This window comes from Heloderma suspectum, chromosome 6, assembly GCF_057233095.1.
Source record: "Heloderma suspectum isolate Gila_16-S chromosome 6, 16-S_ref, whole genome shotgun sequence".
NCBI classification, from domain to species: Eukaryota; Metazoa; Chordata; class Lepidosauria; order Squamata; family Helodermatidae; genus Heloderma; species Heloderma suspectum.
This window is the reverse complement of record NC_139463.1, coordinates 1341734-1359173: the sequence shown is the minus strand read 5'-3', so window position 1 is coordinate 1359173 and position 17440 is coordinate 1341734. Positions and strand designations below refer to the sequence as shown.

At 60.5% G+C, this 17440-nt stretch overlaps 1 protein-coding gene across 8 annotated transcripts in view; it reads right to left on the bottom strand.

Moving 5' to 3' along the window:
• Positions 1 to 17397, bottom strand: part of PCSK7 (proprotein convertase subtilisin/kexin type 7) — a 32234-nt gene extending 14837 nt beyond the window's left edge. For 4 of the 8 annotated variants that reach the window (XR_014792848.1, XR_014792849.1, XM_084860559.1 and 1 more), the window contains exons 1-8: positions 16970 to 17373; positions 14342 to 14857; positions 13532 to 13666; positions 11706 to 11871; positions 6709 to 6799; positions 6121 to 6175; positions 5585 to 5723; positions 3735 to 3835 (exon numbers count right to left, since the gene is read on the bottom strand). Coding sequence is in view for 6 of the 8 variants with exons in the window: in XM_084860559.1 (XP_084716685.1) it covers positions 3735 to 3835; positions 5585 to 5723; positions 6121 to 6175; positions 6709 to 6799; positions 11706 to 11871; positions 13532 to 13666; positions 14342 to 14857; positions 16970 to 17284 (1518 nt within the window). In the remaining 2 variants the exon portion in view is untranslated. Of the gene's footprint in view, positions 1 to 3734; positions 3836 to 5584; positions 5724 to 6120; positions 6176 to 6708; positions 6800 to 11705; positions 11872 to 13531; positions 13667 to 14341; positions 14858 to 14956; positions 15033 to 15430; positions 15467 to 16221; positions 16298 to 16969 lie in introns of those variants that run through there. The other 4 variants (XM_084860560.1, XM_084860562.1, XM_084860564.1 and 1 more) reach the window with 4 other exon arrangements.
• Positions 17398 to 17440: the final 43 nt, after the last annotated feature.

Here is a 17440-nt window from a genome sequence, read left to right as displayed (position 1 = left end):
AGACCAGCCCACCCCCGATGCCGCCCTTCAGCCCCCACCCCCCAGCAGCCATTTGTCCCATGGGGCAAAACATGGAGTTGCCTATATGGTTCATGTATATTTAGGCCTACAGGGTAAATGGTTTCAAGGGGCAATTTAGGCCAGGAAAACTGCATGGGGAAAGTGGGTTAGATGCCCCCAGCCCACACAGCGGCTTCCTTGATCAAACTAGTAGCCTGCCTTCGTTGCATTGAGCGAGAGAAAGGAAGAAGAGCTGGGAGAGAAAAGCTTGTGGCTGTTCCACCGTCACATGGCATTTGATCCGCAGCTATACCGTGAAGAGACCAGAGCCTAGACAGGCCAAGAAGAAGAGGGGAGGGCAGTCCTGCCCCCCCGCCCCCCGCGTGAACTCCTAGAGACAGCCTGCTAGTCTGTGAGAAAAGGAAGACTGGCCCAGAGTGACTCTTGCCCCGATCCAGTAGGGCCAGTTTTATGGCTGCACTAACTAAAACATGCTCCCACAAACATCAAAGCCCCATTCAAGCTGGCAGATCGCTCTGTGTCTGTCAGCCAGCTGCCACTGCCGCCTCCTTGCCAAGAACAGTACTTGCCCAAATGACTTCTGTGTCGAGTCCAGACCCCTCTGGCAGCTGTTAACAGCTGGGATTTGCACTTGACTGTTGGCTGTCCAGTCCTCAGACAAGCCCTGGCTTTGCCAGAAGACGCCAACCGGTGCCAAGAAACTGGGTTAAGTTCTTCCCATTAAGGAAACAGTAGAGCATTGAATCACAAACACCCCAAGATGGCTGGCAGAAGAATGAGCTCCGGCGTTCCTGACAGGCAGCTCAAAGGCCGACAGCGGGGAGAGTGCTCCGGGGCTCCTCACGAGCCATCCATCAATGCCAAACAGCCAGCACTGAGGCCCCTGCTGCAGGCTTCGGAGGGCTGGCACAGCCCCCTCACCCCAGCCTTTGCAGGAGGCCTGCCCTGGGCAGCGCCATGCAGGTGGAGTCTGGGGCCTGGGACATGTCGGGAGGAGGGCTCCACGACCACCACCCTCGCCCGCTCGCGAGCTGCTCCACGCCACAAAGTGCCAGCAGCCAAGGGTCCCCAGCCACTGCGATCCATCCTGGCCCTGCTTAGCCTGACTGCCCAGCCAGGATCCTCACATACTGTGCGGACGAGAGCTGAACCAGGGAGGAAAGCATCTTGCAGAAGTCAAAAGGAAACGGGCTGCGTTTGGCCAGGGAATCTGGGGAGGGAGGGAGGGCACAATCAGCAGCTGTCAAGGATGAGAAGCTCCAGCTGGAAGAGAAGGTGCAGACTCGGAGGCAAAGGAAGGAGGGCGCCGGGCAGCATCTTTCCTGATGGCTTCTGCCACGGAGCAGGGGTGCATGTCTGCAGAAGAAGCTTCCCATTTGGGGAGAGGCTTGTGCCAAAAGCAGCCCAAGCAATCCCCGGAAGTCCTTCTGAGACCAGGCTGCTGTGGCAGTTCCACCCACATAGAATCACAGAATAGTAGCGTTGGAAGGGGCCTACAAGGCCATCGAGTCCAACCCCCTGCTCAATGCAGGAATCCAAGTCAGAGCATCCCTGACAGATGGCTGTCCAGCCTCGTCTTGAACGCCTCCAGCGTGGGAGAGCCCACCGCCTCCCGAGGTCATGCGTTCCATTGTCGTATTGCTCTAACAGTCAGGAAGTTTCTCCTGATGTTCAGCCGGAATCTGGCTTCCTGTCACTTGAGCCCATGATTCTGCGTCCTGCACTCTGGGATGATCGGGAAGAGATCCTGGCCTTCCTCTCTGTGACAACCTTGCAAGTACTTGAAGAGTGCTATCATATCTCCCCTCAGTCTTCTCTTCTCAAGGCTAAACATGCCCAGTTCTTTCAGTCTCTCTTCATAAGGCTTTGTTTCCAGTCCCCTGATCATCTTTGTTGCCCTCCTCTGAACCCTCTCCAGTTTGTCTGCATCCTTCTTAAAATGTGCTGCCCAGAACTGGACACAGTACTCCAGATGAGGCCTAACCAGTGCTGAGTAGAGGGGGACTAGTACTTCCCGGGATTTGGAAGCTATGCTTCTATTAATGCAGCCCAAAATGGCATTGGCCTTTTTTGCAGCCACATCACATAGTTGGCTCATATTCAGCTTGTGATCGACAACAATTCCAAGATCCCTCTCGCTGGTAGTGTGGTTGAATCACGTATCCCCCATCTTGCGACTGTGCATTTGGTTTCTTTTTCCTAGGTGCAGAACTTGGCATTTATCCCTATTAAATGTCATTCTGTTGTTTTCTGCCCAGCGCTCCAGTCTATCCAGATCACTTTGAATTTTGTTTCTGTCTTCCAAGGTATTAGCTATCCCGCCCAATTTTGTGTCATCTGCAAATTTGATCAGCATTCCCTGCACCTCCTCCTCCAAGTCATTCATACAAATGTTGAAGAGCACTGGGCCCAGGACTGAGCCCTGTGGTACCCCGCTCGTTACCTCTCCCCAGCTTGAGAAGGTCCCATTGATAAGCACTCTTTGAGTCCGATTCTGTAGCCAACTGTGGATCCACCGGATCGTTGTTTCATCTAGCCCACATCGAGCTAGTTTGCTCATCAGGATATCATGGGGCACTTTGTCGAAAGCTTTGCTGAAGTTGAGGTATACTATGTCTACAGCATTCCCACGGTCCACAAGGGAGGTGACTTGATCAAAAAATGAGATCAGATTTGTCTGGCAGGACTTGTTCTTGACAAATCCATTGGCTTCGAGTCATCACTGCATTGTTTTCAAGGTGCTTCGAGATGGATTGCTTTATCACCTGCTCCAGAATTTTCCCAGGGATTGATGTCAGACTGACTGGTCTGTAGTTCCCAGGTTCCTCCTTTTTGCCCTTTGTGAAGATAGGGACAACATTAGCCCTCCTCCAGTCATCTGGCACTTCACCCGTCCTCCATGATTGCTCAAAGAGAATAGACAGCGGTTCTGAGAGTTCTTTTGCCAGTTCCTTTATTACTCCAGGATGCAGTTCATCTGGCCCTGGAGATCTGAACTCATTCAGAGAAATTCCTTGACCCTATGCCCATCGATCTCAAGCTGCAATCCTGCCCCTTCAGCCTGTCGTTCGCCTTTGCTGGGGGGGGGGGGGGTCATGGACCCTCTTTTGGGAGAAGACTGAGCCAAAGTAGGAATTGTGCACCTCTGCCTTTTCTTTGTCATCTGTTATCGTTTTGCCATCCTTATTTAATAGCTGAACAACCATTTATTTCTATGTTATCCCCAAGAGCGGCCACACGCTGGAGGGACACCACAGGAAATGGAGGGTCCGGGCGGCTCTGGGGAACTCCACTCTGCACGGCATGGAACAGGCCCATTTGACACCAGCAAGGCCAGGGGAGGGTCCTTCCCCACCAGCACGTTGCACAGCAAGCACCTCCTTCCCCAGGAGAGCGTGGTGCTGGAATGCTGACAGATGGGAAGAGGAAGAACAGAAGCAAGGAGGAGTGTCCTCCCGCTTGCCCCTTCTGCCAGGAACAGAGGATTTGGCTTTGCCTGGTGCTCTGGGAGGCTTCTCCAAGAACCGGAAGATGACTCTCCACGAACCCTAAAGGAGGCAACCCCCTTGCCCCGCCGGGAAGGGTGGCAGAAGGGGAGACCCTTGACGGATGGGTCAGAGACCAAAGCGATACTGAGCCCCCCTGGAGCGCTTGACTGCCCCTCCCTTGGAGTCAGCATGGCCCGACCGAGTGCAGGATTGCTGCCTACTCACAATGCTCCTCATCAGCCTGTCACCGCCGCTGAAGGTCACAGCCAGCATGGAGGCACACTCCTCGGCGTAGAACGGCATGTAGCCCATCTCGTCCACTGCACCTGGAGGGAAGCAGGAGACAAAGGGCTCTGGGGCTACAGGGAGGGGCTGGGCATGACCCACGACTGCTCAGGATCTCGGGCACATGCCCCCCGCATCGCCCATCCCTTTGCGACCCAGGTCGGGGGGTCTCATCCCCAACACAACTGGCGCTGGCAAGCAGCAGCTCTCTTGCCAGAAGAGCAGAGATTCCCAGCCACAGGATGCGCCCCGTTGGTCTGGCCTGACCCGGCTGGCAGATCCTGACAAGCCTGGACCCCCTCGCTGGCCCACTTGCCTGCACCCACCCTGGCCGCCCTCCAGCCTCAGGCAGGACTGGGCCGCTCATTTGGACTCTTCTCTCCGTGAGCCGAGGGGGCCCCCTGCTAGGAGACAGCTTCGCCCCTCCTGCTGGGGCCCCTCTCCAGCGGCCCCTGAACGCCAAAGGCGCAGCACGCTTCAGCACCCTTCGCCCGCCCCAGCAAGTGCCGCCGGAACCGAGGTCCCGCTCCACTCCTGCCTTCCAAGGTCCAGGGCTCCACGCCTGCCGGCGTCACTGCCTAGGACTGGCCACTGCCCTTTTTGCATCTTGCTGGCTTGCACTGGGACAGCTGAAACAGCTGTTAAAAATACGTCCAAATGCTCTACTTACTGATCCCGATTCCAGCCGCAAAGGAATCAGAATGAGCACAGGAGGAATAATGACATTTATTTCTGTTCTATCACATCCCGTTTCAGTCTTCCCATGTCATATTGCCTCCATGTTGTCAATTTGACGGACAGATGAGGAACCTTGGTTCTGTGTGACGGCCCTGGGCGCTCAGCAGGGCTCCAGCTGGAAGCTTCCAGGCGCTCCAGGGAGGAGCACCTGTCTCCCTGGCAACTTTGGCCAAGAGGTGCTGTTGCCCCATCCCCTCTCCCAAGGGATTTTGCCCTCCTGCAGCCCACTGCCAAAGCAAAGCCACTTTTCTCCTCCCCCGCCTTGCCAGGTGCCTTCCAACAATCCCTCCTTTGGGTTGCGGAAGAGCCGGTGCTGATGAGGGGAAGAGAGCCTGCCGGGGGCCTGCCTGCACCCCCCTCTCCTCGGAGGTCCCAGCCCTGCCACACGCAGAAGCCAGCACGATGGCCATGAGGAACAGGGACCTGCTGTGCAGAGCAGCATGTGGCCCCCAGAGAGGAATCCAATCATCCCATGGCATTGCTTTCGATGGAAATGACAAGCATGGCCCTGGCCACAAGCCGGGCAGGTGGGGTGGGAGGAAGACAACAGGCAGGTGTTCTCCATGGCCAGCAGCTTAGAACAAAGCCATGAAATGGCTCACTTTCCTCTTATGGGTTGACTGATCTTCCACCTCATGCACAGCTTCCAGAAACCAACAGCCAGAGTCCATCTCTTGCGCATCTATTCATCTCCCGTGGCTGAGCACGAGAGCCCCAAAGCGTGCTGGGCCCCGGGAAGAAGAGATGCCCAGGCGGGCCCCCTCCTGCGCGTCAGCGGCTTCCGATGCAGCAGGATGGTGGCAGCGCCAGGAAGGCCCAGCCACAGAACAGTCCAGGCCAACAACCCTGGGCGGTGAGGCGAGGGAACTCCCTTCTTCTGGGTGGCTGCCAAAGGTGCCCCCGTCTCCAGGAGCCTGGCTGTGCCTGGCTCGGCCTTCTTTGCTGGAGCAGGAATGCGAGCCCTGGAGGGCGGCTTGTGGCCCTGAGATTGCACCACGCCTCTGCACAGACCGGTGGCAGCTGCTCCCTCCCACCCCCGCCAAGGCCATTACCGATAGTGACTGTGTAGATGGAGTTGGCGTAGCCGTCGTAGTTGCAGTTGTCACTGTGGTGCCCTCCATTGCCACTGGCCACCACAAAAATGCTGCCAAAGCCCCGGCGGCCAGCCATCACCCCATGCTGCAGGGCTGCCTGTGGAGGAGAGCAGACAGGTGACGGCCTGTGGCAGGGCTGGCCCGGGGAGAGGCTGGCCACCCACCTGCCCTGCCCTGCCCTACCAGGAGGAGGCCCGGCGCAGAGCCGCTCCCAGGGAAGGCCACAGTGCTGTGGTGGGGCGTCCCGAAGCCCACAGAGCAGAGCCCCCTCGACCGGCTGAGCCTGCCTGGGATGCTGGTGGGAAAGGGCCAGAGAGCATGGAAGCCCCGCTCTTCAGCTCCCACAGCACTTGCGCCCCCCGGCAGACCACCTGCCGCAGCTGTGCTCCCATTATGCCCCCCCCCACAAGCCACACGCCATGAGGTGCAGTGCAGAAGCCCCTCCCAGCCCTGCAAGGGCTGAAGGAGACAGCTGAGCCCCCCCCCCCCCATACCTTTCCGAGCTGGTGAGGCCCATCCACAGTCTTGCCATCGTCATCCGGACCCCAGCTGGGAAGAGACACACCGAGAAGCAGCACTTCGTGCTTCTGTGGGAGGCGAGGGAGGAGGGGGCTTTGGCGTCTGGGGCGAGCCAGGTCTCCAGTGACGCTTGGAAGCCACCGGGAAGCCGGCCTCCTGCACTCGCTTCTGGGTCCAGACCCTCTGGCACTAACTTTGCCTCCAGAGGGGCCCTGCTCACCCCCTGGGAGGAACACAGGGAGCAGCCATGGGCTGAAGGCTCCGGGCAGGCTGGAGGGTGCAGCCAAAGGTGCCGGAGAGCAAGCTGAAGGCAAGAATACGGACTGGGACCACCTGCAGGAACAGAGGAAGCCGCCTTCCGCGGAGCCAGACCCCCGCCCCACCCACGCACCGTGGTCCGTCTCGCCCGGTCTTGCTGATGCTGGCAGCAGTGGCGCTCTTTCCTCGCTCCCCCTGGAGATCAGACCTTCTGCAGGCAACGTAGGGGCTCTGCCACTCGCACTATGGCCCCTCCCTACTCCCCTCGCAGTGTCATCATTTGTGTGCTGTTCGACCACACTGACCTGCAGCTGTAGATGTCGTTGATCTGATAGTGCTTGTTGAAAGCAACGGCCTCCATGCTGTCAGTGAGCGGCCCGTCCAGCACGCGGATCCCTGCGGAGCCATGCACAGTTCTGCTTTACTTAGTCCAGCCTGCAAAGACCGGGCAACCAGCACTCCAGTCTCACCTCAGCCCTAGTCTCACTGCTACGGCCAAGGTGGCCTGCCTCGCAGCGTTATTACAAGAACCAACAAGAAAGAAAGGAAAAGGACAAACCGTAGAGCACTTTGTACCTTTGAATAACTAACAACGATAATTTTGGAGTGAAAGTGGGCTGGTGGAAGTAATGGATGCGGGACACCTGCTTACCAGGCAAAGGGGGCTGGGGGAGCCGATTCCAATCTGCAGAACGGAGTCACTGATTTGGAACTGTGTGTGCATTACTCCAAAAAGTGGAAGGAGTCAAGAATGGCAGAGGGAAGGTGAGTAGCTAGTAAGCGCTAGGACTTGCCCTGCTCAACATTCCCGCAAACAGTTCTATTTCCACAGTGGGGATCTGTGCAGTGCCCCCCAGCCCCACCCAAGACCCAACTCCTATCTGAAGCAAGCAAAAAACGCACGGGGGGGGGGGGGAGGCCATCAGCCACTCCATGCAATACATCAATTTAAGATTGCCACACACTGAATATCTGCCCCTGAACAGCTAGATTTATTTTTTTAACTCCAAGCCTCCCTCAGGAAGAGTTTGTGAAAGCAAGCAAAAACCCTTGACTGGGAGCTACATTATCAATGAACCAACAAGCTGTTAACAAAACCAATTTACACAGGAAAGTGAGACGGGCAGTGAGCAAACACGGCCCCGGAAGGGAGCGGCAGGGACGCCTTTGCTGCCCTAGCTCACAGCAGAACAGGCAAAAGAGCGCGGGGCCGCCCTCCCTCGCTGGCTGGCCGTGCTGCAAGTGCGCCCCTCGCTACTCCCCCAGGCTGTCCCCAGAGGCGCCAGGCAGACGGTCCAGGCAGCCCGGGCTCTGCAGAGCCTGCTCTGAAAGCATCTGGAAATCGGCTCGTGCAGTTCCTTGTGCAAAACAGGACAAAACTCTCTCCTCACCCCCAAAGCGCACACACAGCTTAGAAGCAATACAGAGCAAGGGAGCATGGGCCAAAGATCTGTGTCCCAGAGCGAGCCGCAGTGTCTGGCATGGCTTCGCTCTTCCGCAGCGAGAAAGGGATCCCGAGCCGGCGCTCCTCCTGGAGGAGCAGCAGGGCGCATTCTCGGGCAAAGGCGCCTCCTGCTGTGAAAAGGGGGGAGCGGCAGCCTACCATGCTGCACCCACAGACGCTCTCCTGGGCTTCCCGTCCCCAGCCTAGCGCTGTCCAGATGCAACTCCCTGAATTGGCAGCCAGAATCGCCAATGGCTGAACTAGAGCACAGGCTATGGTGCAACTCAGCGCCCAGTCACAGCACACCAGCACGTGAACCCCACACAAGGGGGCTATAACTCACAGCACAGCCATCCCGAGTGCCTTTTTTGGTAGGCAGCCGGGGCGTGCATGAAATCCATCAATCGAAAAAGTGGCAGGGCCTGTGGCAATATCCCCCTGGGCCTGTGTGAGCTCCGAGGGTGCACAGCAAGGCGGAACTCTGGAAACTGCACAGAAAGGGCGCTTCTGCACGAAACAGCCTCGCAAGACACCTGGGAACTTGAGCACACTGCAACGCTTCCCTTCCTGGAAGCATCACAGGATCCTCACCTTGGGATCCAGACACAAACACCCAACTGACCCCCTCACTCCATTCCAGCAGCTGGGGGTACCACCAGGACAGGGCATCCCGCACAGGTAAGCAAAGGAAGGGAGCAACCATGCTGCAAAACGTCAGTGCTGCGACTGTCTCCCATGTCTCCCCACCCTTTATGCGAAAACTGTGCGTTGTCTGAACTATGTTCCTCTAACTCCCCCCAACAACAGGGAGCAGTGCGCCACGCACAGGGAAAACACTCGCCCCACCCCCATGCAGGTGGGCTATCTGGGTGAAGGCCAGGCACTCCGCTCTAACCATTGCCACTCCTGGCCACACACTCAGGAACACTCATGCCAAGGGTCTCCAATGTGCTGCCCACTCGCAAGGCCAGGCTCAGCTGTTCACCAAGCTATGTTCTCCCTCTGCAAGTGAATGGAGCAAATCCTTCATTCACTTGCATGGGGAGGGGGGAGCCCCCCTGTTGAAAAACGGCTGGAGGGGGGCCAAGTCCACCGCACCCCAAGGACCCTTGGGGCAACAGGGCTCTTGGAAGAGGGTGACCTCCCCCGCCCCAGCTGATTTTCAGCAAGGGGTTTTTCCCTCCCTATGAAAGCCAAGGGACGAATCGCCCCATTAATTTAAATGAGGGGGGAGAGGAGCCAGCGTGAGTAGCGCCACACAGGTGCACATTCACACACACACACACACATACACACAAACTCAGTTCAGAGGGGTGCTCCCCACATTTGTGTGATTGGCCCCCTGCAGTGGTTAAGGCGTGGGGCCCTGGGTCAAAATGCCGATGTGCCCACAGGCCCAACCAGTTTGGAGACCCGGCCTGAGGCGCTGCAGGATCACCACCCGGGCCCATGGAGCAGAACGAGGTGTGGCGCTGTGCGCAGCGTTCCGGCGGAGTCCCAGCCCGACCTGAGCGCTGGAGCCCCCCCCGCACGCACACACATCCCCTGCGCGCCCAGTTCAGGGGCTCTGCTGCCGTCGCTCACTGCCTTCTCCCCGCATCTGCCCTTGCTCTCCCCCAGGTGCAGGATCCGTCCCACCCCATTTCCAGGCAGACCAGGAGGGAGGCTCCCGCCCCGCGGAAGTGACTGGGCGTGCTGCCTCCCATGAGCTCCCGGCAGGCTCCGCAGCAGGCAGCGATGCCACAGCCAGGAAGGCGTCAGCTCCTGGCACGGAGGCCCAGGAGACACGACCCCCAGCCACTGCCCAAGAGCCCGCCTGCCCGTGGGCCCTTCCCGTCCAGAGCGCCTCTGTCCCAGGCGGTGCAATGATGGCCAGGGCTCTGCCCACATCACGTGCTGGCCGCTGTGGCTAGGGAGGGGCAGCGAGGTGTCCCTTCGCCCCGCAGACTGGCCGGGCCTCCGGGTGGGGCGGAAGGGCTGGCAGGGGGTGTCCTGGGGACAGGGGCTGGCCCTTCCTCTCCTCGCCCTGCTCACTCTGGGTTGTGCTGGTGTTCTGGGGGCATGAGTGCGGTGCCGCCACCAGGGTGGGCAAGGCAGTCAGTTGGGGGGAAGGGGACACAATAAGCCACGGTGGGAGTCTCCCCAGCTGGGCCAGCCTGCCTGTCGTGATGCCCCTGGGGGATCCCCCTATCAGAGGAAGGGCTTGAGCCTTCAGAGCCAGATGCCCACAGGGAACAGGCCACCTCAGAGAGCCCTGGCACTACCCAGATGGTCCTGGGTCCTCCAGGGTGGTGCCTTCAGATCTGCATCCTCAGGAGGCAGAGCGGGATGCTGAGCCACCCTGAGAATGACAGTGTCTTAAGCTTTAGGTTAGGATGGTGGCCAGGCAAAGGACTGTCCACTTGTGAAGAGGACTCCTCGTGAGCAGAGGACTCCTCACAAGGATGGCTTCTAACACAAGCCTCCGATGTGATACAGCTGAGCCCTGAGTGGCCCCCCGCGGCTCCAGAGTATCAACTCTAGCGCCCGGACCCCTTGCTTCTTGACCAATCCCCTGTGCTGCTCCAGCAGCGCTATGACCTTGACCTCTGCCTGCCTGCTCTGAGCTGCCCTCCTCTTGGACAGCTGAAGCTGTGCTCAGCTTTCTGCCTGTATGCTGCCTTGCTGACAGGTGTGCCCCATGCTTGGTCCTAGGCGGAGCCTCATGTGGCCACGGCAGGAGACTGCCAGATAAAGGGGGGGCATGGGGGGGCAGGCCAAAAGGGCCGGTTGGCCTTTGCAGGAGGCAGGCCACAGGCCCTGCGGTGCTCCACCCGGATGGCTTTTGGGGCCCCCCTCTCCTTTGCCTAGTATGGGGCTGTACCCTGCTTTCAAACGTGGGACCTCCAGCAAGTGAAATGTGAGTTCTGCAGGGCCAGGAGCTGCTGGCAAGGGTGCGGGATAAAGGCGAGCGCAGGGGTGGGGGGAGACAAATGCCTCATGCGGTGTTTGGGGTCTGTCTGCTGCCTTGGCGGAGAGGTGAGGGAATTGCTCTGTGGGCTGGAGCCCTGGGAACTCCCTCTGGTTTTCTCCTGGCATGACCATTTGTTGTTGTTTTTTGCCAGGCATGCCAGAGGCGGGGGGGGGGGGATTTCCCCTCTTGCCCGCACGTAGGGGCAGGATGTGGGAGCAATCGCTAACAGGCCCTGATGAGTCGGCGCCGGTGTTTCCGCAGGAGCTGTGGGCGCCTGCCACTTTGACGCAGCTTTTGTGATCTCCCCTCCCCTCCCCTCCCGAGCTCATAACGGTGGCGTATCTCCCCCTCCGCCCTGCCCACCATAGCTAGAGCCAAGGCGCACTATGTGAGAGACTGCGCTACGGGTCTTGCCTCTGCCACGCTCAGGCAGGGGCACGCCTTAGGCCTCTCGGCCGCCCCCCTCATCTGCAACATGGGGAGTGAGCATAGCAACTACTTTACAGGGTTGGTGTACGAATTACTGAGATAACGTACCTGAAGTGCACCAAACAGTCTAAAGTGCCACGGAAATGCGAAATACCTACCAAAAGTCTCATAACATGGCAGCACTTTTGACTATTCAGGAGCTTCACGGACATCCTCTCAGCCATCTCTGCAGTGACCCTGCAAGATGGCCACTCGATGATTCTCCCTGTGTGGCAGGGGTGTGGAGGGAGGCACGTGACAAGGCTGATAGCTGGGACTGCCTCACTCATCACTTGCTCTCTTTGCCACTATGCCAAATATGCATCCACTGCAAAAACATGGCTGGAAGGAAAAGACCCCGGAAGAACAGTCCCCATCGCAAAACTGCCCGACGCCGCCAGGCCCGGACCCAAGATAAGTGCAGGGGGCGGGAGTACCTGCAATGCGGCTCCCATAGGCAACTCCCACGGCGCAGAAACTGTTGTTGGAGACGGCTGCAATTTCCCCGGCACACCGGGTCCCGTGGTGGTTGCCGTTCTCCTCATCTGGGTGGGGCATGGGGTCCGGGTCGTTGGAGTTCAAGTCATAGCTGCCTTCAGGGCTCTGAAAGAGAGACCAGACCCAGCACTGGGGCAACCCGTTTCCACAGGGAAGCTGGGACGCCAAACTCTCCAGGTTTCAGCAAAAAGAACCCCAGAACAGCAGACACCGACATGCAGAATCACTGCAGCCAGGGAACAAAATGGGACCATGGCACTTGGCTGCCTCTCATGAAGCCTTAAGGCGAGCAGCCGAGACATTCCCAGCCCACCAGGGCTCTGGGTGGTCTTCACTTTGCACCCAGAGGCAGCTGCTTGTCTGCTGTGAGAACAGAATGCTAAACTAGACGGACCCTTGGTCTGACCCAACCGCAGGGCGCTTCTTAGGTCCTTAAATTGCTTGCAGTGTTGCACTGGCTTTTAACTGTACTGTGGAGGTTTTTCTGCTCTTATTGTGATTACATGGAATACATTCGCATTTCTTTTTCATCTATGTTCATAAGCTGCCGGACCGGGGGGGCAGCATACTGTAGCCAAAACGAAGGGTATAGATAATGTAAATAAATAAATGCCGAACTGCTCTTTTTCCTAGGGCCAATGGGACAAGCTAGCCAGCCCTTGCCCGTCCCAAGCCTGGGCAGCAAGCCGTGCTTGTGGGCTCAGGTCAGAGCGGGGCTGGAATGAGCCTTGAGTCCATCCGTGGCAGCCACAGCCAAGCTCCTTCAGTCACAGGCTTTGATCTTCCGAAGAGGACGTTTCACAGGCCACGGCTCCACCTCTGGCAGACAGGAGGACGAATCCTGGCCTCCTGGTGCAGTTCACCCCTTTGCAGTTTTGCTATTGCAAGTGAGAGACACGCAAAAGCACCTGGATGCTTTCCAGGCCAAGAGCTGCTCCCTGTTTCAGGGCCTCTCTGGCAGTTGTCTGAATCTTTGCCAACATGGCACAGCACGCAACGGAACAAGCCGTCTCTGGCTGCTGCTGGATGGCAGCAGAGCTGAAACCCAGCACCGTGACGTCCAGAGGGAGGCTTCGCATGGCAGGCCTGGAGACAGCAGCCCTTTCTCATCCCGCTGAGGCAACGTCAGGCCCTGACTGGTTGTAAGCAGCATATCTGCACCATCCCAAGTCTCTGGCCGGCTCCAGGTTTTGCAGGGCCCTGGGTAGGCCCCCCATGCCCCCCCTTCAGGGAGTCTGCCTGCTCACTGCCACCCATGGCTCTGGCTCCCCCCTCCTCACCACTGCTGCTGGCTGGGCCAGAGCAGAGGCAGGGAAGAGCAGGTTGCCGTGGGGGGGGGGGGGAGGAGCAGTTCCAGGGGCCCGGCGGGGGCCTGACCACACCTACCCTTGACGCTGGCCAGGCCAGGTCCAGCCAGCCCCTGCCAGAGCTGCCTCACTTCCGTCAGGGTGGGCTTGCCAGACCCAGCATCAACTCTCCTCCTCACGCCGGGTCCTTGCCCTCCACTTCTCAGGCTCCAAAGAGCCAGCCAAGCCCCAGCCCAACGGCCAGCTCCATTCCCAGACGCAGGGGTCACTGCTGGCCAGGACCCAGGGGGCTGCGTCTAAAGGGCCCCATGACTCCCACTGCAACACACCCAAGCCCCCAAACCAGGCCCCCGCTCCTCGAAGCCTCACGCCAGGCTCCTCTGGCCAAGAGGCAGGCGGCCCCTCCCAGACCTGAGCACCGCCCCGCCCCGCCTGCCGCTGCCCCTCCGCGGACTCACGTAGTTGGGCTGGATGTCTTTGACGGTGTGCTCCACGCCATCGTCCACAACCACCACGGTCACGCCCTGGCCTGTCACGTTCCTCTCCCACACGCCCGTCACGTTGATGTCCATCCCAGGGCTCTTGCGGTTGTTCTAGACCAACAGAGAGGAGGAAGAGGTGGCGTTCAGAAGGCACAGCCAGGAGGCAACGGGTGAGCTGGGGGGGGGGGTCAGCCCCGCCCTGGGGGCAGCAGAGCCTGCTCTGCCCATGGACGGGGAGGGGCGGCACAGCGGCCTGCCTCCCGTCCCCTCAGGCACTCGATGCACGTCGCCCGTGTGCGAGCAGCAGAGGCACTCAGGGTCTGCACCCGCTGGTGGGAGCAGGTGGCGAGGCCCCCCACGAGCTGCACCTCTGGCAGGCAAAGGCCCCGGCTGCTTCTGCCCCCTCCCCCGGAAGGAGCTCACAGCCTGGCTCCGGGAGAACCGCCGGTCCCCAGGCGTGCTGGACTGCAGTGCCCAGGGTTCTTGGCCACCGGCCATGCTGGCAGGGGCTTTGGGGAGCTGAAGCCCAAGGCATCGGGAGGTCCGCCTCCTTTCGCCCCTGCTCTAGGACAGGGGGAGGCAGCCTGCTGCCCTCTGGAGGCTTTAGACCACAACTCCCATAATCCCCCATCACTCTGACTGGGGCTCACGGGCACTGTGTCTAAAACATCTGGAGGGCACCAGACTGCCTCCCCCACCTTAGGGGAAGCGTATGCAGCTGGGATCCTGCGGGATGGGCAGCCGCCGCACAGCCGCTCCCCAGGCAGAGTCGCGGGGGGCGCTTACCAGGTGCCACTGCTGGGGGTACTTGGGGTCGTTGAAGCGCAGGCTGCGCTTGGAGCGCCTGAGGAGCCTCTGCTCGGCGTGCCACTGCACGCTGCCGTGCTGCGCAAAGACAGCCTCCGCCGCGCGCTGGATGGCCTGGGGGCCTGGGTCCCTGGGGTGGCTTGCAGGCCGGTAGCCAAAGAGGTAGTGGCCCTTGAGCTCTCCAATCCGTCCGATGTTCACGAGGCTGGCCTCCTGCGCCAGCTGGTCTGCTTGCCGGTCCAGCTCCTCCTCGGAGGAAGGCAATCCCGCGGGCATGGCCAAGTGCACCGCCCAGGTCAGCGCCCCAGGGCAGCGGGCGGCTCCGCAGGGCTCTGGCCCAGGCCACAGCGTTGCCCCAGAGGCAAGTCCGTTTGGCCACAGCAGTGAGATCCAGGCTGGAATCAGCCAAAGGCGCATGTGGGGGCACAGCGTGGCCTCCATCACAGTCCTCCATGGTTGCCCCTCGCCCCTCCAGGGTGGCATCCGACAAGCAAGCTGGAAGGGGCAGAGCACAGCATCAGCACGCCATTCTGCAGGACTGGCCAACGCCAGCCCCCCAAGCCCCCCCTCGCCCGTCCTCTTGGCCCAGAGCACCTCCTGCAGCACGGCAGCCACTTCAGGCCCAGCAGAGGCCCCAGCCTGCGCTTTCGGTGCCAACTGCTTTGGCGTCGTGGCTCAGAACAGGCCACCTTGTCATGTGGACCAGGGTGTGGAGGTGGGCTCAGCTCCTTTTGTAAAGTGGGACTGAGACGAGATTTGTATTTGTCAATTTCCTTTTATGATGGAGAAGAAGTTGGTGATGCTCAGAATCCATAAGAACATGAGAAGAGCTGTGCTGGACCAGACCAAAGCGGGTCCATCTAGTCCAGCATGCTGCTCACCAAGCGGCCCGCCTGCTGCCCCACCGGGAAGCCCACAAGCAAGGCACGAGCGCATTCCCACTTTGCTTTTGCATTTCCATCTGCACAACGCAGGTCATCTGGACTCCAAACTGACTAAGGCACTCTGGTTAATGTTTCACCAGCCACTCTGCTTTCATGCGTCAAACCGCCCGCCCGCCCAACGTACTTGACGTTGCGTTCAGCAATGCTGTTCCTTAGCAGACTTCCGGAATTCAGCAGCCAGCAAAACAGGAAAAAGAAATCCTCTTTTATTACTTTCCAGACAAACAGCCTGCAGGGAAATGCAGCTGAGCAGCTGTTATAGCCAGGAGCCTGGCAGCAGGAGCCTTTGTTACTACTCCGGAGGCCTTCAACAAGTTTGCTTTTATTTGTCCAAGACTAAAATGGAGCTGAGACCTATCCACCTTACAAGGGCTGAAGTAACACTGCGTAGGCAAGGGTTATTATACTTCCAACAGTATTACATGCTCTTAGCAAATTATTAACAGGGACTACGGCTATTAAGTGACATAACAGAATGGCCATGTGATGGGATGACGCTCAGAGTGCCTTCTCCTGATAGACATTTTCTAAGATTTTTATCCCTTAATTTCAGAGCTTTGTTGCAACAAAACAAGAAACTCCAGAGGCCTTGTATAAACTTTTTTTTGGTAAAACATAAAACTTATGAACATTAGCAAGTACGGACTCTTCCTACAGATGGGGTCAGGACTCTACACGGACGTTCAAACCTTTCCAAAGCTTCAAGCGCTTGGAGGTGTCACCGGCCCAAGATCCCTGCCTGTGGCACTGCAGCATTTGGCGCCTGAAATTCGGCATCCGTTTGGAAAGCTGGCACCCTCACGTCCTGACCAGTCTGCTTGAATTTGACTCCCAATGAAGCATTTGGGCATCGAAAACTGGTGTCAGAGCGTGAAATAGCTCCAGAGGACAGCAGCAGTTCCATCCCTGTCCCACCTGTGCCTTCCCCGGACTGTGGCTGGAAATGGCAGGGCTGCTTTGGTTTGCCAGGTGTGCCAGCGGCTGGCGGTTGGAAGGGGAAGCCCCTGGCACCCTTGGCACCATCCACAGCGAGGGCAGGGGCCTTCGGCTGAGCTTGAGCCCGGGGCTCTCTGGTGGGGCCAAGCTGGGCCCGCTCCTGGGGGCCGTTGCCTCCCTTCCGGAAAGCCGCGTTGTTGGGGAAGCTGCCGTCAGGCCGCCCGAGGGGGAAAGCAGCAGGCCCAGCCGGGCTCCAGCGAGCCGCTGGAGGAAGCCGCGCGGCTGAGGAGCTGCCCGGCCGGGCGAGCGAGCGCCGGCGAAGTGGGCTACTCGAGGCTCGCGCTGCCGCCCGCGCCCATTTCCCCGCGCCGCTTCGGAGCCGGGGTTTCTGAGCCGAGCCGCCGCCGCTCTGCGCCCGAAGCAGCCCGGCAGGCCTTTCCTTCGCGGGAGGGGGACGGCCCCGCCGCGCAGGGGCTTCCCGCGGCGAGCCCGAGCGCGGCGGCGGACTCGGCTGGGGCAGCCCGCCGGCGGGTCCCCGCGTCCCTCCTGGTGCCCAGGGCCGGCCGGGCCCGCCAGAGGCAGCGGCCTTGGCGGCCGGCAAGCGCCGGTGGAGGGGCAGGCCAGCCCTGCCAAGGGCGCCCTCCGGCCCGGCCCGGCCCGGCCCGGCCCGGCCGGCGCGACCCCGGCAGCCCTCCCCGAGCAGGCCCGCGGCAGCAGCGGCACTTACGGCGGAGGACGAGGCGCTGGGGGCGCGTGGACGGGGCCGCTCCCGCGGCGGGGACGGCGGCGCGCGGCGGCGGCGGCGGCGCGCGGCGGGCGGCAGGCGCTGCAGAGCGGGCCCGCCAGGCTGCCCCCGGCGCGCGAGGGGGGCGGGAGCCGCCCCGGCCCCGGCCCCGCGGCGCCGCTCGGGCCGCCCCTGCTCGGGCCCGGCGGCGGCCTCCGGCGGCGGCCGAGGGGGCCCCGGCGCTCCTCCGAGCCGCGCCGCCGCGCCGGCGGCTTCCCCGAGGGGCGCTGGAGCCCGCGCGCTCCGCCCGCCCGCCATCTCCGCTGCCTGCCCAGAGCGGCCGCGCCCCGCGCCCCGGCGGCGGCAGCCCGCCCCCCGGCTGGGCCGGCGCTGCCGCCCCGCCCGCCCGCGACGCCTCCGCGGGGCGGGGCGGGGCGGGGCGCCTCGCCTCGGCCGCTGCGGGCGGCAGGGGGC